General features: G+C 47.5%; 1 protein-coding gene and 1 non-coding gene across 3 annotated transcripts in view; both read right to left on the bottom strand.

Annotated features, from left to right (window-relative positions):
* The window catches only part of PKNOX2 (PBX/knotted 1 homeobox 2), a 292,022-nt gene that overhangs the window by 30,086 nt on the left and 239,404 nt on the right, over nucleotides 1-22,532 (bottom strand). For both annotated transcript variants that reach the window (XM_040255805.1, XM_040255804.1), the window contains exons 6-7: nucleotides 20,702-20,873; nucleotides 6,805-6,993 (exon numbers count right to left, since the gene is read on the bottom strand). In XM_040255805.1, coding sequence (XP_040111739.1) covers nucleotides 6,805-6,993; nucleotides 20,702-20,873 — 361 coding nt within the window. The remainder of the gene's footprint in view (nucleotides 1-6,804; nucleotides 6,994-20,701; nucleotides 20,874-22,532) is intronic.
* On the bottom strand, nucleotides 1,824-1,895 carry TRNAW-CCA. The gene has a single exon. It is a non-coding gene; the product is annotated as a tRNA-Trp (tRNA).

Here is a 22,532-nt window from a genome sequence, read left to right as displayed (position 1 = left end):
AAGCCAGTCACATGTAAACAAGCCACCTACCCCCGTTCCTCTTCCTCTCCTGGTGAGAGCTGACATCTCAAGGGAAAGGCGCTTGGCCTGCAGGGACACGCAGCAGCTGCTGCTCTTAAGGAACACTCCCTCGGAAGGAGGGAGCCGCTCTGGTTTCTGAGCCTGGCAGGGCCGCCTTCAGCGGGTCCTGGCCCCTGAGCTGGAGGGTGGGTGGGGTCGTGGGGGGGGTGCTAGGGACCCAGAAGGGACAGCCTTAACACCCATGGAGGAGGAAGGCAGTGGAATTCAGTGTCCTGTCACTTGGGTCGCGGGTGTCCCCTTTCCATCTCAGTAGTGACCCTGCAGAGTGGACCACCACTCCCACGCTCGGCCACAACGCAGAACTTCCAGGGGCTGGCCTGAGGGGCTGGCCCTCCACCCCTGTGGCTTCCTGCTAATCCTGAAAATGCAGACTCCCTGTGGGTCAATCGGCAAGTCCCCTTCCCCAGGCAGGGGTGCACTGATAATGCCCTTCCTGTATTTTTAGAGAGCAGCCCACCTGCAGAGTGACATCTGGTGGGCCAAGCCTGGCATCTCAGAACTCTGCTCTCTGCGGACTCTCCCCTCCCTACTTTCAATTAGCAAATCCAAATTCTGCAAATCCAAATTCTTTTCTTTCTGCAATTGCTTCCTCACTCGCTCTCTCATCCCTGATCGACAGCTAGACAGGGTCATGGCTCCCTACTCGGGGTCCAGGAACCCTGGTTCTCCTTCCTACACATCACTGAAAAAGTAAAGGGACCTAGGAAATGAAAATGGACTCTGGAGGAAGCCATCTCTGACTCTGTCGCTTATTAGGCATGGGGCCTTGAGCTTTAACTGCCCTGAGTTTCCCTTTCTTTGGGTATAAAGTGGAGAAAAGAATATGCACTTTGCAGGCTGGTTGTTATGAGTAAGTAAGGGAATCTATGGCAAACAACCAGAACACACAGTGTCTGAGACCGGGGAGCTCAATAAACGTGGACGTTTTCTCCCTTTCCTCTGCCAGTTCTCCCTTGAGCGGCTCAAGAGGTAGCAGCTTAGTTCAGTTATCTCCAATGCTTCTTCAAGCCTTAACCCATTGCCCACATTCTCCACTGAAGAATGGAAGTCTTTGGCAATTATGATGATCAGACTCAAGGCAGAGCCCCCAGAAATCTGGCTGCAAGATACTCCATTTGCAGTTAGAGATTGTGTTGCCGTGGTTTTTATGCCCTTGGAACTGAGCAAGCTCGGTAGATACCTGAACAGATGCTTGAGGCATGAGTTGCCCCCTAAACCCTGGCCTCTTTGCTCCATGGACTGTTCTCTCTGTTTCTCCCCTTCTCCAGACTTCTCTTTACACTGGGTAGACTCATACTGAAAGCTCCCAGATTGTCTACTATCCGCCCTCCACTCACCTGAGTGAAAAGAGAAAGTGAAATGAAAGCTTTAGTCACTCAGTCGTGTTCGACTCTTTGCAACTCCATGCACTATAGACCACCAGGCTCCTCTGTCCATGGATTTTCCAGGCAAGAATACTGGAGTGGGTTGCCATTCCCTTCTCCAGGGGATTTTCCTGACCCACGAATTGAACCTGGGGTCTCCTGCACTGCAGGCAGATTCTTTACGATCTGAGCCACCAGGAAAGCCCCAAGCCTAACTACCCCAAGCCTCTACTGACCCAGAAGTGAAGTGAAGTGAAGTCGCTCAGTCCTGTCTGACTCTTTGCAACCCTGTGGACTGTAGTCTGCCAGGCTCCTCGGTCCATGGGATTCTCCAGGCAAGGATACTGGAGTGGTTACCATTTCCTTCTCCAGGGGATCTTCCCAACCCAGGGATCAAACCTGGGTCTTCTGCATTGGAGGCAGACGCTTTAACCTCTGAGCCACCAGGGAAGCCCCCTACTGACCCAAGCCTGCCTGAAATGCTCCCTTCCTCAGGAAATCCTCCCAAAGCCAGTGAAGCTACAGCTTCTCCAATCACATTAGCTTTGAAAATTCTCCTGCAGACCTATCTGATCCCTCCTGAGGTTGGCTCAGTCTGTCTTTGGACAGGAACAGACAGACCCTGGCCACGAGGGTATACAGGTGGGGCCTGGGCTTTCCCAGCGGGAGGTAGAAGGATGCTGAGAAGTGACTGGGCAACCTCAGGCCACATACATGCTTCGCTAAATCCAGACCCCTTCCAGCGGCTGCTTTCCTGCCCTTCCTCAGGGTCCTCTTGTCCCTGAGCACTGTATGCTCACAGAACTTATCTAGATCTTCAGGTGGGACACAAGCTCCCTCCCACTGACGTTGAATGCTTATCCTGGAAAATTCATAGTCTTCTCTCAGGACCTAGTGCAGTGCATACAGTAAGAGTCCCCCCAGTGCTTGGCAACTGAGTGAGAACTGTGGCTCAGCCCAATCTGCCCTGGAAGAGAGCTGAGGTTTAATTTCCAAGGGGAAAGATGGTTTTAGGTTAAATGCAAGCTTGAGCAAGGCCGGCATGAGGGTCTCTTCAGTGGAATCAAGGAAAGTGAAAGTGTTAATTGCTCAGTTGTGTCTGACTCTTTGAGACTCCATGAACTGTAGCTCGCCAGATTCCTCTGTCCATGGGATTTTCCAGGCAAGAACACTGGAGTGGGTTGCCTGCCCTGCTCCAGGGGATCTTCCCAAGCCAGGGATCGAACCCAGGTCTCCCTCATTGCAGGCAGATTCTTTTACAGTCTGAACCACCAAGGAAGCCCCTGGAATCAAGGAAGAGATTCCTTGCTAAGTATCTGCCCACACAGGAAGCCTGGGTTCTGCTGAGTAAGAAGCTAGGATGTCATTAGACACAGGCAGGGCAGGATGGCTTCCTGGGGAGGGGGAAGAGCAGGCTGTGGCCCAAGTCCTTGGAAACCCCAGTTTACCTCTCCTGCTTGGAAGCAGCAGTCTCCTCCACTCGGCACTCCCATTCTACCCCCTAAGAGAAAGCTCACACATTGAAATGGAAGGCCAAGTGGGGACTATGCCCAGACCCCATTGTGCCAGATGGGGACACGGTATGGCATCTGAGAGAGGGGGACCAATGTGAGTAAAAAAAAATATCTCCCACTTTGCAACACAAGACTGGATGATCAGCACACAGGCAAAAGCATGAGCCAGCAGTTTGCAACAAAGCTGGCGGCCAGCCGGAATGTTGATCCTGTGGATCATGTTCCGGAGGGGAGACACCCCTCCCCAGGCCAGGCTGGCGCGCACTGCAGCTATTTCAGGCTGGGGGGGATTAAGGTCGAACCATGACGAATGTGTGTGCAGATACACACACACACACACACACACACTCACACACACATGCTCCTCCTCTCTTCTTTCTGGTACTGATTCCCATGCCCAGACCCTGGCCTGCCTCCTGCACTGAGTCTCTCAGCCCCATAGATCTCTCCTTCCTGGGGAGGCCCAGGGCCAGCCTGCACCCACCTTAGCAAGGAAGATATGGGAGCCTGGGAATGAGGACAGGGCGACACACACAAGGCATCCTGCCCATCTTCTCCTCTGCACACCCCCAGGACACTGCACCGACCCCACACCAGCTCCTCCCTCCTACTGCGGTCACCATCTCTCTTTCCATCTCTTTCTGCCTCTGTCTGTCTCCAGCCTCACTTTCCTCTTCTTTATCTGTGTCTCTTTGTCTTTGTTGCACCTCCCTCTCAAACATGACCCTTGAGACCTACTGTACAGCACAGGGAACTCTGCTTAATGTTATGTGGCAGCCTTGGATGGGAGGGGAGTTTGGGGAAGAATGGATACATGTATATGTATGGCTGAGTCCCTTTGCTGTTCACCTGAAGCTATCACAACATTGCTAATCAATTAAACTCCAATATAAAAATTAAAAGTTTGAAAAAAGAATATAAGACAGAAAAGCAAAGCATACCCTTGATATTTGCCTTTCTTTCCCTCTTTCTCCCTATTTCTCCTCCCCTCCTCAGCCTTCTTCTTGCCTCTGATTTTTCTCTCTCCATCTTTCTCATCATATTACTTCTTTCAACAGAAAATTATTGGTTAACTACCATGCACCAGACTCTGTGTGGTTACTATCGGGTATAGGTATAATAATATATGAAATCCTGTCTTTGCTCAGAAAATGTTTGTTATCCAGGAGAGGAAAACAAGGCTTACACAAGTGATGATGATGCAAAGTCACATGTGATATTTACCACATAAATGGCCTGCCATGCCCAGGAGTTAGCTGAGAGAAAGGAAAGTCCAGCTTTGGGGTGGGGCATCCAGGAGGCCTCTATGAGGAGGGCAGCTTTCTTACTGCCCTTGGTGAAGAGGCTGGGTTCGGTCCTGCAGAGGTGTGGGGACCTCACCCAAACACAGTGAGCGAGGAGGGCCTTGAATGTCAGGTGAAAGGATGCGAAAACCCTGGGGGGCTGGTAATCAGAGTTTTTGAGCAGGAGAAGGGCTTGAACAGTGCTTTAGATGATAGAGCCAGCCACAGAAGCCTAAGAGATGTGCGGGAGTGAAAGTGTGTGTGAGTGTGTGTGTGCGTGCGTGTAGGAGGGCCTCGAGGTAGCCACAGAAGAGCAGAATAGGAAGCTATAACAGTAGCTCCTGTGTAATTACCCTATTCACCCACTGAAGCCTGAACCGAGGAGGTGGGGGCAGAGACAGGAAATGAAGGGGCCAGTCTGAGAAGTGGCGAACAGGACCACCTCGCTAAGTGTCCTCTCTCTTTTTCAGTGTCTTTGTTTTTGTCGGATTGTATGAGCTCCCCTTTCTAAGCGGATCAGAGGCCTATCTGCAGCGGTCACCCCAGGGCCAGCTCCACTGTCAGGCACCGATGTGCTGCTTGCAGTGATAGAGATCAAAGTTCCTTCCTCTTCTTTCTAAGCTCAGAGGCACTGGATGCTGGGATCCCCCAGGAGGACTGACTTCTGCAGACAGCACCTCCCATGCCTGGTTCACCCAGCACCCATGTTATCCTTCTCTACTAGTGTCTCCCAGTGACCCTGCTTCCTGCAGGACGAACCTGTCGGCTCCGGGACTTCAACCTTTCGGGGGCCCCTGTGGCTACTAAGCCCCCGGCCCTCCTTTCTTTCCCCTCTCTACCCTGGTACACCCCCAATGCCAGAGCTCGAGTTGGGGTTGGAGGGCCCAGAAGGGGAAACCCGGTGCCTCTCCAAGGACCTGATTATTTCCAAAGACTTGTGCTAATTTTCTGATATGATCCTCACATCTCTGTGAGGCACTAAATCCTCATTACTTTTCCTGACCGATGCATTCTAATTAGATCAACACTTAAAACAAATTCACAATAGCCACAGGATGGCTTTCCATCTCATTAACTCCTCACTTATTATTTTCATGAAAATTACTGATAAAAATGTGCATCTCCATTTGGTGAGGCCTCACAGCCTCCTCGGCTCCTATCTTGCATCTCTCCCGTCACCGGGGCTGCGCAGCGTTGCCATGGTAACCCACAATAATAGAAACTAATAAATTACAAACGAGATGCTCGTTGAGCAATTATTGTCCTCTTTTATGCAAGTTTCTTGCTAATTTTGATCATAAGGGAAAGTACAATAAGACTCTGAAGGAATGAGTCTATTTCAAGAGAATATTAGCAAGCAGAAGCCTGGGCGGCAGAGTTTAGATCTGTAATAAAGTGATTTGGTGATTTCAAGCAAAGGGAAGAGGAAATAAACTTCCTGCCTCGTGTCTCCTGCAGTACTCACTACTGAGTCCCCCAGAGATCCCCTGGGGGTGGGTTCGATGTGACTTTTGTGGTCAACATGTACAAGGTGTGGCTGGCCTTCTAGAGGTCACCCTGTCCCTTCCCCTGCCTCTGCCAACCTAGAGAAATAGATGATATGTGTTGGTCCTTAAAATTTACAGGTTAAAAATGGCATCACCTTTCTTTGGCACTCTTTCCAGCACATTTCATCAAGCATTCTTAGAAAGTTCACTTGTATCCCCAAGCCTGATTGTCTCATGGGTAGAAGGCTACTGCAAACCTCCTGTGGGATCTCCATATGCCTGTCCTGGACTCAGAGCTCAGTGGGAGAAGAAGGTGGTGAGCCTAGGGCTTATACAGACACCAGTGAGTTGGAAAGGTATCACCAGGAAGCTTTTACAGTTCATAGGTTTGGGGGAAATATTCTGCCCTGGAGAAAACCCATTCTCTCCTAGAGCACAGAGTTGTTTCCACAGTTCCCGGTTCCCAGGATGAAGGTGGCAGGTGAATCTTGAGAGGAGGGAGTGACTTTAGGTGACTTATACAGTGGCCCTGAACCACAAGGAGACAGATGTGCCAGGGTGAGGTGAGCAACTAGAGAATGATCGGGGAAAAGCTGTCCCTTGGGAAGCTTCTGTCTTCTATTGAGTGGAATTCAAGAGAGGACCACTTCCCCCAAACCCTCCTGCCCAGAACACAAAAATTCATTAAACCAAAGCCCCTAGAGAATCCGGGGGGTGGTGCTGGCGTGTCTGATTCCATTCCCAGCTCTGTCCTGCCTCATCCTCCAGCAAAACTCTCCATCTCCTTAACTTTTGTGCTCATTTCCTGCAATTTCTTGGACCCAGAAGCCAGGAATCACTTTGAACATTGTTCCTCTCAGATCTAGTCATCTTCTAGGGAATACTGATGCCCTGGCATGGTGAGCACTGGGCTTTCGAGGGTCTGGCTGCCTGAAAATAGCAGGAGGAATGGACCAGAGGATGCATCTCATGACGAAAGGATCCAGTGACTCTAACTCATTTCCCTAAACCACGGACCTTCTGATACCTGGCTTTGGAGCCTGGCTAGGAGAGAGGACCCAGTGCTCTGTGTTACCTGTGAGTGAAGGTTTATGGAGGGCTGGTTGGGGGAGTAGGGCCCCCCTAGGTCATTCCTGAGCAGATTATCACTGTGCATCTTGGTTTTGAGGCAGGTGATGTACCGGTTACAAAAGTCCTTGCAGAGTTCATTGACTTTCTCCAGCTCCAGCAGGTGGATTCTCAGCACCTGGATCGCCTTCACCATCTGTGGAGAGGAAGGACAGGTGAGCTCAGGTGTGTCCGGATTCCAATCCCCTCACTGCCTTGACCCTTGAACCCCAAGCACACCAGCAGAGAGAAGCCCATTCCTGCTCTGGCGATATAGGATTTAAATTCTCTCTGTGGGTACATGCAGATTGTTAGCTTGTATTTTTAAATGCACAGATTTTTTTTTTTTTTACTTAAAAAAAATGTATACACAGCTACCCTGGGTCTTTGTTGCAGCACAAAGGTTTTCTCTAGTTGCAGCGAGAAGGGGCTACTCTCTAGTTGCGGAGCACGGGCTTCATGCAATGGTTTCTCTTGTTGCAGAGCCAGACTCCAGGCATTTGGGCTTCAGTAGTTGTGGTGTACGGGCTTAGCTGCCCCGAAGCACGTGGAATCTTCCTAGGCCCGGAACTGAACCCATATGCCCTGCATTGGCAGGCACAGTCTTATCCACTGGACCACCAGGGAAGCTCCTGCTTACTTTTTTGAGCCTCCTGTTATCATAGCTGTCCCGAGGGCAGACGTGCTATTCTGAGAACAGCCTTGGAGATGGAAGGCCAGGTCTCCAGCTCTGGGCCTGCCTGTCTTTGTGGCCTTGGTCAACTGCATATGTTCTGCACCTCACTATCTGACAGGTGCATGCAATGACGCCCTTCCTGACAGCTGTGCACTTTTGCAGAAAGGAGCGTCTGAGAGAAGGCACAAGATTCGAAGGGGGTGGCCCTGAACCGGCATGAGGAAGACAGAGAACAGAGCTCCCTGTGAGAGCCCCAAGAGGCCAGGGACCGGCTATTCTTAAACTCGTGGTCTGAGTGCCTCATGTGACGCCAGTCGCCGTGCAGACACCCCGTCAATGCCTGTTGAGGGACCGCGTCATCCAGCGTGACTGAGCTGGGCGCTGGGACACTCAGCTGTCTGTGCTGGCTTTTTCCATGCCCTTCGGGTGGTTATACATGAGCCTGTCGCCTCTTCAAATGGACCTTCCTAACCTTTCAAGGCAAGAGGCTATTTCTCAATTGAACCTTTTCTTTTCATTGTTGCTATTATTATAAAAAGAAAGCACTGTGGGAAGTAAGGAAAACAGGATGAAAAAGGCTGCCCTTGATCCAGTCACCCTAAAAAATAATGGGTTTTTTTTTGGGGGGGGGTTCACATGCACATATGTCAACATAGTTCCAGTCACTTTGTACATGCAATTTTGTTTCCCGTTTTCCCCCTTAGTTTACTGGATGTATTTTTCTAAGTGGCAGCATTGTTTTCTCTATTCTGGCTTCTAGCCTGTGGGCATCTAGAAGGGAGAAGTGGCGTCCAATTTGCTCATCCTGTTATTGTGGTTATTAATACATGTGGATACTGATAGTTCTCGAATGGGTAAAAGTTACTGAGTAAATATATTTTAAATTATTGCATACCATTCCATGCAATAATAAAGATTATAATATAATAAAATAATGAAAAAATAATAAAAATTCCATGGGGCTTCCCCGTGACTCAGACGGCTAAGAATTTGCCTGCAATGCAGGAGACCTGGGTTCAATCCCTGGGTCAGAAAGATCCTCTGGATAAGGGAATGGCAACCCACTCCAATATTCTTGCCTGGAGAATTCCATGGACAGAAGAGCCCGGCGGGCTTCAGTCCACGGGGTCGCAAAGACTCAGACATGACTGAGTGACTAACACGGCAATAATATATCATTCCATATGTGTGCCCTACTTAGCCAATTCCTTATTGTTGGGCATTTAGGTTAATTCCAATTTTTCAACTTTATAAAAAAATGTTAAGTGAGTATTTTCCAACTTTACAGCTTATTGATGCTTCTACATTATTTCCTTAGGACAAGATCCCAAAAATGATCAGAAAAAAAAAAATCTATGGACATTCTTTTGGCTCCTGGTAGATATGGCCAAATCACTTTTCAAATAAAGATGTTGGAGCAGTTGGACATCTACAAGCAAAACAGAGGATTTTCACATCTTACACAAAAATTAACTCAAAGACCAAAATGTACGGCATAAAACGTAAAGTTTTTAAGAAAAAAAAAAAGAAAAAAGAAACACAAGAGAAAATAATCAGGACAGAGGGCTAGGCAAAGAAGTCTTAGATTTGACACCAAAAACATGACCCAGAAAAGGGAAACTTGATGAATTGAACCTTATCAAAGTGTAAAATGTTTGCTCTTCAAAAGACCCTGTGAAGAAGATGAAAAGACAAACTACAGAACAGGAGAAAATATCTGAAAAACACGTATCTGACAAAGGATTTAACATCTAGAATATATAAAGAACTCTCAAAACTAACCAGTAAGATAACAAGCAATCCAATTAGAACACGGGCAAAAGACAACATCAGACATTTCACTGAAGAGGATACATAGATGGCAAATAGCCACACGAAAAGATGTTCAGAATTATCAGGGAAGGGTCTTCTCTGGTGGCTCAAACGGTAAAGAATCTTCCTGCAAAGCAGGAGACCCAGGTTCTATCCCTGAGTCGGGAAGATCCCCTGGAGGAGGGCATGGCAACCCACTCCAGTACTCCTGCCTGGAGAATCCCACAGAGAAGCCTGGTGGGCTACAGTCCCTGGGCTCACAAAGAGTTAGATACGACTGAAGGGATTCAGCACGCATGCATGCATTGTCAGGGAAATGCAACTTAAAACCACAGTAAGATGTCACCACCCACCTATCAGAATGGTTAACATTTAAAATAGAGATAACACTAAATGTTGGCAAGGAATTAGAAACTGGATCATTTATGTGTAACTGGTGGATATAAAAGATGGTCCAGCCACTCTGGAAAACAGCAGAATAGTTTCTTACAAAACTGAATATATACCATCCAGCTCAGCAGTTGCACTCTTGGGCATTTATCCCAGAGAAATAAAAGCATGTGTTCACCTCAAAACTTGTATATTCAAAGAAATCTTATTTTTAATAACCCCAAGCTGGAAACAACCAAAACACACTTCAACAGGTGAATAGATAAAGAAACTATGGTACATCTGTATCATGAAATCATACTTAGCAACAAAAACAAACTACTGATATATATACTCAACTACTTGGATGGATTTAAAGAGAATGATGCTGAGAAAAAAAAGCCAGTCTCAGAAGGCTACAGACATAATGCCATTTATATAACATTCTTTTCTTCTTTTTTTATATATAGAACATTCTTTCAATGACTAAATTTTAGAGATAGAGAACAGATCAGTGATTGCTAGGAGGTATGGTGGGGGAGGGAGGGAGGATCTGTTCTGTATCTTGACAATCATAGTGTCTCCATGAATACACACATGAAAAAGTGGCACAAACTAAACACACACACACACACACATATCGCTATGACTATATGTAAAACTAGTGAACTCTGAATAAGTTTGGTGGTCATACCATTGTCATCTCTTGGCTGTGAAATTGTCCTCTAGCCATGCAGAAAGGGAGTCAGATCTTCACTATACTAATTCTTACAGCTGCATGTGAATCTAGTTACATCAAAATAAAAAGTAAAAAGAAAAGAGTGGGTGCTTGCCTTCCAAGACGATTGATGCTGACATAAGCCATGTAGAGGCGTCTTTCTTTAACCCTACCCTCCTAGCTTTTGGCCAACATCTTGATGCCCAGGAAGACTAGCAAGGGCATGGCTCCCAGAGAACACTACTGTCCAGGTGTGTTGAGCCGTAAGCTGTGTGACTGAGCCATGGCCACACCCTCTCTGAGCTTCATCAGCATTTCAAGCGGAGAGTGAGAGAGGAGCCTCCAGACTCTCATCTGGATTGTCTGATGGGTAGGGATTCAATTCAGTTCAGTTGCTCAGTCATGTCCGACTCTTTGCCACTCTATGGACTATAGCACGCCAGGCCACCCTGTCCATCACCAACTCCCGGAGTTTACTCAAGCTCATGTCCATTGAGTCGGTGATGCCATCCAACTATCTCATCCTCTGTCGTCCCTTCTTCTCTGGCCTTCAATCTTTCCGAGCATCCGGGTCTTTTCTAATGAGTCACTTCTTCACATCAGGTGGCCAAAGTATTGGAGTCAGCTTTAACATCAGTCCTTCCAGTGAATACTGAGGGCTGATCTCCTTTAGGATGGACTGGTTGGATCTCCTTGCAGCCCAAGGGACTCTCAAGAGTCTTCTCCAACACTCAGTTCAAAAGCACCAATTCTTCGGTAATCAACTTTCTTTATAGGGACAGGGATTGTGCTTGGCTAATTAAAGGCTCTTGGAGAATTAGATGAAGAGTCACTCAGAGGCAGAAACTGACAACTGTATATTTTCCTCAGTGATCAATGTAAAGAAATAGAGGAAAACAATAGAACGGGAAAGACTAGAGATCTCTTCAAGAAAATTAGAGATATCAAGGGAACATTTCATGCAAAGATGGGCACAATAAAAGAAAGAAACAGTATGGACCTAACAGAAGCAGAAGATATTAAGAAGAGGTGGCAAGAACACAGAAGAGCTATACAAAAAACATCTTAATAACCAGATAACAACGATGGTGTGATCACTCACCTAGAGCCAGACATCTTGGAGTGTGAAGTTAAGTGGGCCTTGGGAACCATCACTATGAACAAAGCTAGAAGAGGTGATGGAATTCCAGCTGAATATTTCAAATCCTAAAAGATGATGCTGTGAAAGTGCTGCACTCAATATGCCAGCAAACTTGGAAAACTCAGCAGTGGCCACAGGACTGGGAAAATGTTAGTTTTCACTTCAATCCCAAAGAAAGGCAATGCTAAAGAATGCTCAAACTACTGCACAATTGCACTCATTTTATAAGTGGGCAAAATAATGCTCAGAATTCTCCAAGCATGCCTTCACACAGTACATGAACCAGAACTTTCAAGCTGAATTTAGAAAAGGCAGAGGAACCAGAGATCAAATTGCCAACATCTGTTGGATCATAGAAAAAGCAAGAGTTCCAGAAGAACATGTACTTCTGCTTCATTGACTATGTTAAAGCCTTTAACTGTGTGGATCACAACAAACTGTAGAAAATTCTTCAAGAGATAAGAATACCAGACCACCTTACCTACCACCTTACCTGACCTGTATGCAGGTCAAGAAGCAACAGTTAGAACTGAACATGGAACAACAAACTGGTTCCAAATTGGGAAAGGAGTACGTCAAGTCTGTATATTGACACCCTGCTTATTTAGCTTATATGCAGAGTACATTATGCAAAATGCTGGACTGGATGAAGCACAAGCTGGAATCAAGACTGTCAGGAGAAATATCAATAACTTCAGATATACAGATGATGTCACCCTTATTGCAGAACGTGAAGAGGTACTAAAGAGCTTCTTGATGAAAGTGAAAGGGAGTGAAAAAGCTGGCTTAAAATTCAACATTCGAAAAACGAAGATCATGGCATCCGATCCTATCACTTCGTGGCAAATAGATGGGGAAACAATGGAAACTGACAGATTTCATTTTCTTGGGCTCTAAAATCACTGCAGATGGTAACTGCAGCCATGAAATTAAAAGGCACTTGCTCCTTGGAAGAAAAGCTATGACCAAGTTAGACAGCATATTAAAAAGCAGAGACATTACTTTGCCGACAAAGGTTTTTCCAGTAGTTATGTATGACTGTGAGAGTTGGACTATAAAGAAAGCTGAGCACTGAAGAATTAAGGCTTTTGAACTGTAGTGCTAGAGAAGACTCTTGAGAGTCCCTTGGACAGCAAGATCAAACCAGTCAATCCTAAAGAAAATCAGTCCTGAATATTCATTGGAAGGACTGATGCTGAAGCTGAAGCTCCAATACTTTGGCCACCTGATGCAAAGAGCTGACTCATTAGAAAAGACTCTGATGCTGGGAAAGATTGAAAGCAGGAGGAGAAGGGGATGACAGAAGATGAGATGGTTGGATGGCATCACCGGCTCAATGGACAAGAGTTTGAGCAAGCTCTGGGAGATGGTGAAGGACAGGGAAGCCTGGTGTGCTGCTGTCCATAGGGTCGCAAAGAGTTGGACATGACTGAGCGACTGAACAACAGCTTTCTATAGGCACCAAGAACATCTAGCGCCTCCATCAGTACAATCTCTCTTAATTTTAAAAATATTTATGTATTTGTCTGAGCCAGGTCTTAGTTGCACTATGTGGGATCTGGTTCCGTGACCAGGGATCAAACCCAGGTCCCCTGCATCAGGAGGGTGAAGTCTTAGCCGCTGGATCAGCAGAGAAGTCCCTACAACCTCCCTTAATTTAACATTATTATTTTGACAAATAGTAAGTCTCATTAAATGCCAAACATTGTACAAGACCTCTCACTCGAATAAGATGCCAGTCAGCTTTGTCTCCTCCAGCCAAAATAACTCTAATTCTTTAAACCTTTCTTCTTTTTTTCCTTCCTCTGTTCCTTCTTCCTTCCATCCTTTCATTTCTTCTTTCCTCTTTCTCTGAGCTTTCCTTAATTGGACTATTTTTCCTTTTCAATCAACATTTACTCACTTTAAAATCTTTCCGTGAATACACACACACACACACACACACACGGAGGAAAGTACACATACCTATAGTCAACAAATACTTCTCATGTAAAAAGAATCAGAAAATACAATTAAATAGAACAAAATAAAAAGTAAAATCAATCCAAAATAGCTTCGCTCAGATGAAATAAACGTGCAATGTGTTTAAATCAGATCTGATGCACAGTGGCTGAAAGTGGACCTACCTTTTGGTTTAATAAAGCACAGGTGAAGGATTACTTTTTTATGAGATAACAGACTTGGTTTAAAGATTTAAGAACATAGAGTAAATCACAATGGTATTTCAAGGCAATGAATATGTAGGATCTATTCAGTATTAGAGAAAAAAAGTGGGCAATGCCATTAATATGGGGCAGCTGCCTGGCATAGCACAAAGCCTGTGGGATTTACCGTCAGCCCAGATTTGAGTCCAGGCCTACTGTTTACAGATTGAGTGACATTGGGCTAATTCCATGACTTCCCTTAGCCTCAGTCTTCCTCATCCCTGACTCACAGGATTTGATAAGGGCTAAAAGAGATAATAATGTGAAAGTGCTTTATAAACCACAGGGAACCAAAGGCATATACATTTTTGCAACCTCTTTTAATGATTTCTAATATCCTGTTGGCTTTTCTATTGCTATTCCATTTTCAGAGAGTGGAAAAATAATCATCCCCAGTTTTTTCCTCTATATTTTGTTTCGTGAATCATCCTCTAGCTTATTTCTAATGCAATTTTGGGTTTTTGCCTCTAAATCAGAGTAAAACTCTGGCGTATTAAACTATTTCCCTAAGTGATCGATGTCATGTAAAAGGTTATTCCAAATCTTCTAGTGTAATGAACAGTTCCATTTAATTTAACATCATCAACAACTGTGATGAAGGTATCCTTAATTCCTTTTCTCCCAGTTTGGCTTCATCTTTTAGCTTCTCTCCCCACCCTTTTCTTTTAAAATACTAATTGAAAAAGCAGCCCTCTTCTTCTAAGTAGCATCCTTCACTAAAGCAAAGCAAGATGCAATCTTACATTGTAGTCTCATATCACAGCACGCGGGCCCCACATGCATGAGAGTGCTCAGTCGGGTCTGACTCTTTGTGACCCCGTGGACTGTAGCCAGCCAGGCTCCTCTGTCCATGGGATTCTCCAGACAAGACTACTAGAGTGGGTTGCCATTTCCTCCTCCAAGGGATCTTCCTGAACCAGGGATCACTTAAGTCTGAACCTGCTTCACTTAAGTCTTCCTGCATTGGCAGGTGGATTCTTTACCGCAAGGGCTACCTGGGAAGCCCGCATGGCCTCATAAGTCTCAGGAAAGTCCACAGGATGGGAGGGAGCCTCTCTTTTTCTGGAAAGTCCCATGGTGTGATGTCCTACATCTATTATTTCCTGTCTGAGTATTTTGAACCAGACCTTTAACTTCATCTGTAACATGTAAGCTGATCAGTAATGCTTACACTGAAGAGCTGTTGTGAACACTGAATGAAATCATGTACGTGTGTCCCGGGCACACAGCGACTGTGTTGTATGTCAATTATTTACATCAATGTGCCCCTCCCTCCTCCATCAAGCACTTTTCTGAAAAGTGGCCTCTCTTGTAAGACTGCGACCTCTTCATTTGATAATAATAAATCCTTGCCTTTCAAAGCATTTATATACATAGCACTTTACAATATGCAAAACGCTTCTCTCTCCATTACCTCATTTGAGTCGCACAAACCTGGGGACCCACAGGCACGGTTATCATTCTCCTGGAGAACAGGAATCAAGACCCAGGGATTAGGTAACCCGTGATATTCTAGGCAGCAATTAGGGAGTATCTCTGCCCTGGAGGGCAGACTCCTTTTTCCCTCTCCTTCTCTGCACTTTGGGAAGCTGGAATAGTCTGCTTCACGTACAGATGAATTGGTAAACATGCATTCCTACAAGTGCTCTGAAGTGCTTCCCGCGTGTCACTAGGGCAGCCAAAGCTAAAATCTAATTGGGAATTTTTCCAGGCCAGCCCAGCCTGGCCTGAGCAGTTGGAAGGGTGGGGTCCTTGGAACAAAGCCTGGAACATGGGAGAAAGGTGAAGACCAGGGGCTGGAGACTGCCAGATGACTGGGGGACAGGATGAGCACTTAGGGAGGCTGCCACTCAGGACAAGTTAAATACTTTTAAGTCACAATGTGGCACTTCCCCTGCCTCATCCTCAGACTTTGGAGAGGCCTTGTGGTTCAGGGAAAAGAGGTGGGCTTCAGGAGCTAGACAAATCCCAGCTCTGTAATTTAGCGACTACAGGGTTCTCAGTCTTGGATTCTCCCTTCTGTAAAATGGGTATAATGATAACCCCTCCCAGGGCTATCTCACAAATTAAATAGCAGAGCTGGGTGCTAGGAAATAGTGGATTTTGGAGGCTGGGTCTGGGGCCCTCCACCTTCGGGGATGCTCTGCAGGATTCACACGATCTCTACATTTCCTTGTTCTCATCTGTAAAATGGGATAACAACAGCAACTCCCTCAACATCATACTGAGGGTGGAAGGAGATTTGGCCAGAAAAGAACTAAAGTTGAGTGCAGAGGAAGTACTAAGAAAAGACGGAGTCTAGGGCTGCATAATTGCTGAGTGTGGGCCAGGGCTCCGTGCCTGTGTTTGACTCACATATGAGCTGTGTGGTCTTGAGCTATGATTTCACCTCATGTCGCAAGATCGTCATCTTAAGGAACATCACTCCATCCTGCCCAACTCTTTGTGACCCCATGGACTGCAGCCCGCCAGGCTCCCCTGTCCATGGAATTCTCCAGGCAAGAATACTGAAGTGGGTAGCCATTCCCTTCTCCAAGGCATCTTTCTGACCCAGGGATTGAACTTGGTTCTCCTGTGTTGCAGGCAGATTCTTTACCTTCTGAGCCACCAGGCTTCTCTCATCTTTAAGCCCCCTCATCTTAAAATAGGGATAGTAATAATCTGTGCCTTGTGGGTCTGAAAAGAGGATTAAATAAGATAATACAGGTATAGTGTTTAGGACGACGGCACCTGGCACCCAGTAAGTATGCTATAAATTTATTACTGGCTTTGATTATTATTTCCTTTCCCTGTTCTGGGGTCTTGTGGGATTTTCTGCTCCCACTGAGGTGAAGAGGGTCTGGACAGAACGCAGGAGGGAACGACTCTCTGAAGGGGTGCTGCCTGGGGTCCCTGTGGACCCATGGCTCCAACCTGCCTCCTTCACGTGTGTCTCCATATTCACAACCTCTGGCCTCTGCACCCCACCCCCTTCAGAGAGGGCCCAGGAGCCTGGGGGGCCCCATGTTGGAGCTGGCTTTGCGATCAGGCAGCTCTAATCTGTCCCGTGAGCCCCACCAGAGTCTCATTAAAACGTGCCCCATAAATGTTAAAAAATTTACACATAAAAAAATTCCATGCATGAAACTGAAACCGTACGTTTTACAGCCTCGGTTTGAAATCTTGCATAATATATAAAACCTCGGCCCTGCACTGGGGGCCCATAAATCAGATTTTATAAAACAAAAAGCTTTTGCCTTTCAAAGGGGTTTAGGGAACTTGCAAATTTTACAAACTGTACCAACTGCCAGTCAGAGGCTGCTGGGCCCAAATAGGGGATCAATGGGCCAGGTGACAGAGGGCTGGTGAGCACTGGGATGTGTGTATGGGGGAGTTGGAGGCAGGGCGGGGATTGGGGTGTCCCTGGGGGAGCTGACCAGGGGAAAGCCACCCCCATGGTACTGAAATGGGGAGGTGGAGAGGGTCAGGGAGTGTGTGTACCAGTGGGAAAGATGCTTTTTTTTTTTTTTTTTTATAAATAATGTCATATGTTTTTATTATTCAGACTTGCATTCCTCTTCACCTTTCTTATCAGGGTTGTTTTTTGTGAGACGGCCATTTATAAATGAGGGCTCTGCTGCCCCTGGGGAAGCAGAGAGGTGGGTGATGGAGTGGAAGGAGTCAGCAGACCTGGGCGCTGACAAGTCACCGCCCTTCTCTGGACTCCAGTGTCCCCATCTGTAAAATGGACGCGCTGCTCTCTATGCTTGGGGTTTTCCCCCAGTGTTTTATGATTCTAAGTTTCTATTCTGGCAGCTGGCTAACCGGGAAGGGAGGTTCACTTAGAAACCTACACTCTCAGAACCTCTCTGGTCTCTGAGCAGCTCTGGGAGGGCTTTGTCAGCCGTGGTTCCCATGGGAACCCATCTGGGGGATCCTGGGAGCTGGGGAGGTGAACACAGCGATTTGCTTGGATGGGAGGAGAGGGACCAGCAGGAGTGGGGAGGACCCACGTCCTGGGGGGTGGTAGGCCTGGTGGGGCTGGCGAGGAGGCAGGATCTGAGCCCCGCTCCAGGATCCAGGGTGGAACAGTTTGGGGGGATCCCAGTGTCCTCGTTACAAGCCCATCTGTGAAAGTCAACATTCAAGGGCAAAGGAAAGCCGCCCTGACACACATATATATAAAAAATAAATCTCTCAATTATCTCAGCTCATTTGCTTGGGGTCTCATTTTATGTCCCTGCTCCGCTGCGCAGTATATCTGTCCGAATAAAGAGTTACAGTCCGCTGGGCTACGTGTGCGGGGTTGTAAAAAATACAGATGCCAAATTAACTGGCTGTGGCACTCGGCAGCTGATTGAGCTGATAATGACGCGATCTGACCTTTTTCTAATTTCTAATTATGTGCATCTCAGCAGTGCCGGCTGCACGACTCTTGTTCTAATGATGGCTCCTGTGGTCGGCCTCCTCACCTCCCGCCTCCTGACACAGGACCACACATGGGATGGCAAAGGGCACTGCCTGATCCCGGCCCCAACCCCTGGAAAGTTTCAGGCTCTCGGCCACATAGTCTCTCTGATGGCCTGGAGGTGAGGTGAGGCGGCTGGAATGCCTGGCCTTAGTGATACTGCATTTGACCTTAACCTTCTGGATGCCACGCATTTTCAAAGGCCATTTAGTTCCACTAGTCATGGCGATAATTTTTTATGACAGTCACAGGAGACAGGTGTACTGTCTCTACAGATGGGGAAACCGAGCTTCATAGGAGCTGTCGTCAGAGTCTCCCAGAGGGTGAGCTTGGCCTCATCTCCTTGGCTCCTTCAACCACCTCCATTTAAATAATTGATCAGTCATTGACTGTGGCCAACGCCCCCAGGTAAACTCCTCCGGGTCCATGTGAAGGGGTGGGCTGTGCAAAGCCTGCTCCACCAGTGGACTACTCCCATCACTTAGGATAGAAGCCCAGGGGGCACCAGGGGTCTGGGGCCACCGGGGCAACCCCTACTGCAACCCCACCCTCAGATCAGCCATGGCACATGGTGGATACTACCATGTTTTGCTGGATTAGACGAAGAAATCTGAGCCTATGAGTGAGCAGACCCCTGAGAGACCCAGGTAGTGTGGGCCAGGGGAAAGCATGGAGATGGTCGCTTTTTGGTATTTCCAGGCTGTACTCTTGGGTTGGCCAAAACGTTTGTTCAGGTTTTCCCACTACATCTTATGGCAAATTCCAAATGAACTTTCTGGCCAACTCAATAGAATAAGAGGTTGTCCTGGGGCTGGGAGGGGGAGGTGTCTTCCAGAATTCACCTGGCAGGTGGCAGTGGGCAAGTTTGTGAGGTTTGTTTCACCAGGACTCCTACTCCTGAAGAAGGTTTATATTCTTTCATATTACTCAGCCAATTTTAGGTATTTCCCACCAACTGAGGCCTCAGCTTCTTTTGGGGGTCAAGTGAAGGGAGTGTTCATTCCAGCTCCCACACAAACGGTTGCCTCACCTCCTGGCCCCATGACTGCTGAGTGTTAGCTTCTAAAGACCTGATTCACAGTTGTGGTTCCGAGATTCTGATCAGATGAACAGCAGGGCAGGGGCAAGTCTGCCTGCACTAACTATCCAACCAAATGGAGAACCTGCACGGGGATGACTCTCCTGGGGGACTTGAGAGACAGGGGACTGTGTTACCAGGAGGGATGTTAGCTCAGTCACAGCCAGGAGCCGAGCAGAGGTGCACCTGCGGCCCCCAGAAACCTGCACTAATGCTCCCGACCTTGGCCAAGTGCGTGTCCTCTGTCCTGTATCATAATGCACCATAACACTTCATAGATTTCCAGGCCAAGGAGGGGACCTCTCCTGGTCGCTCTCCTGGACTCCATAAGGTATCATATTCAACCCCTGAGAGAAGCAGTGGAGTGGGTCATTCACAACACAGAATAATACCCAAGTCATTTAAGTGTGCTCTGCAGATGCACCGTGTGTGTGTGTGTGTGTGTGTGTTTCTTCCTTCCTTCTTGGAGTCACATTTGCTTTTCTAAATCTGTTTCCCTTTGGGGAGTAGGTACTAACTAAATTCTGGATGGAGGTCAGTGCTATAATCAATCAACTTGTGGAAGACGTATTTTCAGAGTTTCCAAATTTACCATGCACGATCTGGATAATCCACCCACAGCAAAATCAAGAATCGTGGTTAATAATCCCAGGATAACTGTTGTCACGATGAACAAACAGAGCGGTCTCTCCACAGCTCTTTTCTCAGTAGGATTCCCAGGGCTAGACGAAGAGTTAGAGTATCATCTAATCTATCGGCTCCCAAGCCTTATTGAAGATTGCAGTTATCTGGGAAACCTTTAAAAATGTACATGTGCAAGTCCCACTAAACTTATTGAATCCTGCTTTCCAGGTGGAGGGGCCCAGGAACATGTACTTTTTAAAGCTGTAGTGATGATCTGGATGATAAGTTAGGCTTGGGAGCCTGATCTACTGTATCCTAAATGGGCAGGACATCTGCTGGTCTTCTCAGTAGAGAAGCTGATCTTCTCATTTGTTGCTTCCAGTCTTCCTATCCACTGATGTACTTGAATATGCATGTCACCCTCCTCCTTCACAATGTAGCACACGGCCATCAGCTCCTCTCTGGGCAGCCCAAGACGGATTTCCCAACATGCCAGGATTCCAGCCCTCAGAACATTCTGGATGCCATGGCCCTCCCCTCCTCCCGTCTGCACTGCAAGAGGGTGGGAGGTGATGCTGGTGCTGCCGGGGAGGAGGAAGGCAGAGCTTTGGCAGCATCACCAGTGTGCGCAACCCTTGGTTAAAGGTTCTCAGCTGCTGGAACACCAAGGCCTGCCCACAGCGGGGAAGCACATTTCTTTGCTGGATGAATAAATGAAAGGATTGCTTTTGGGGCATTTGGAGGGGATCAGAGTGTGGGACAACCCTAGCCAGGGTGGGGGTTGGAGGGTCTTTACCAGATTGTCCAGTTCCGGGTCATCGCTGAAGAAGGGTTTGTGTTCCTGCTCCTGCTGGTGGACAAAGTTCTCGATGTCCACATCGAAGCTGGCGGACGTGATGCACTCAGAGCCCTGGGTGGCCTGTTCACATTTCTCAAACAGCAGCGTCAGGAGCGGGAAAAGAGGATGCCTGCGGGGACAGCGAGAGCTCACACATGTGCACTCAGAGACCTGCTGCCATCAGGGCCTCTTGCAGTGCAGAAGCCTTCAGGGGCCCATCTCACCTTCCCATCACCTCTTCTGTCAGAGTCCCACTCCTGGAGTAAGGCCCCGGTCCCCACGGTCCGCCAGGACAGCAGCATTTCATACCCTGGCATGGAGGATCCAACCTCCTCATTCCTGGGGCCTCAGTGGCTTCTGTTCCTCCCCTACCGGGAGCCTAACTTTCTCTTTGTCTAAATAAATTGTGTGGATATTTGAGGAGGGATGCTGGGTATAACTCTTCAAAGAGGTAGGTGTCCATTTCGTGCTCAAGATCAACCCAGGAAGGAAATACGGGAAATGTCCAGAAAAGTCCTGGATGTAAACATTCATCACTGGTCACAGATCCGCATTGGCTGTGTAGAGTCAGCCAAGGGCAGTACCTGTGTGTTTGCAAGTGTTGATGGTAGGGTGAGGGTGGGGGGTGGGGAGGAAGGTGTGTGTGTGTGGACCTGGCTACTCGTCACACGTGGTGGGGAGATGTCCCCATCCATCCTGCCTCTGCTGGCTGACTCAGTTTAGGTCAGACACCCCACTTACATGTGACACCTCCCTATACATTTCCATCAACACCCACTTAGCACAACTGCAATTAAATAATAATACGCATCATTACTTGGCCACTGTTTTTCCCCAAGACTGTCCCTGTCTCAATGATCATTGTATCCTTAGGACCTTGCCTTGACGCTCACAGCAGGCACTTAATACATATTCGGTGACTGACAATGAACTGATGAATGAAGAATATGTGGGCATGAGCATGTCTGGCGACACGGGTGGTTCTATGATGGATGGATGTAAGCTTAAGTGCTTACTTGGCCGCTCTCTGGGTCTTGGCTTCCACATCACCAACTCTGGGAAGCTGCCCTGACTGCCCCACCCTGCAACCTACACAGACCTGGCTTGTTTGCCTTACCACCTGCCTTCCTCACTCGACTGTCAGCTACATGAGGGCAGGAAGCAAGCCCATCGTATTCTTCACTCTCCACCCAGAGTCTAGCAGTGACTGTACGTTATCCGAATAAACATTTGTTGAATATACATGTATGTTATGTGTGAGATGTCATTTGCACGTGTAAGTGCATCTCATTCTCATTCTCTGTAGCCTGAGTGAACAGCTCTGTCTTCACACCCAGCACCTGTGCGTGTGCTTACATGGGTGTTGACACTGGACTCTGGAGCCCCATTCTCCCCACTGTGGTTCCCAAAAGCATATGCACATCCCTCTCTGGCTTCTCACTGAAGTCCCCTGGGACCACGAAATCTGGCTCCTTTCTTTTTGATGAAAATCTGTTTGCTGGGAGAGGAGAAAGCATGTGTCAGGCCTGGTCCCCAGGCTCCTGCCAACGGGGCTGCTGTAGCTGGCACCACCCAGCAGAACTTCCTGCAATGATGAAAAGATTCCACAGCCTCCACTAACTAACCGAGGCCAGCGGACACTTAAAATATGGCTGCTGTGATGATACGAATGAACTGACTTACAAAGCAGAAACAGACTCACAGAGAATGAACTTCTGACTGCCAGGGGGGCAGAATGGGAGGAAGGATAGTTAGGGAGTTTGGGCTGGACATGTACACACTGCTGTAC

The sequence above is a fragment of the Oryx dammah genome, unplaced genomic scaffold (assembly GCF_014754425.2).
Source record: "Oryx dammah isolate SB20612 unplaced genomic scaffold, SCBI_Odam_1.1 HiC_scaffold_15, whole genome shotgun sequence".
Taxonomy (NCBI): Eukaryota; Metazoa; Chordata; class Mammalia; order Artiodactyla; family Bovidae; genus Oryx; species Oryx dammah.
The sequence above is the reverse complement of the archived record's forward strand: the minus strand, read 5'-3'. Positions and strand labels throughout refer to the sequence as shown.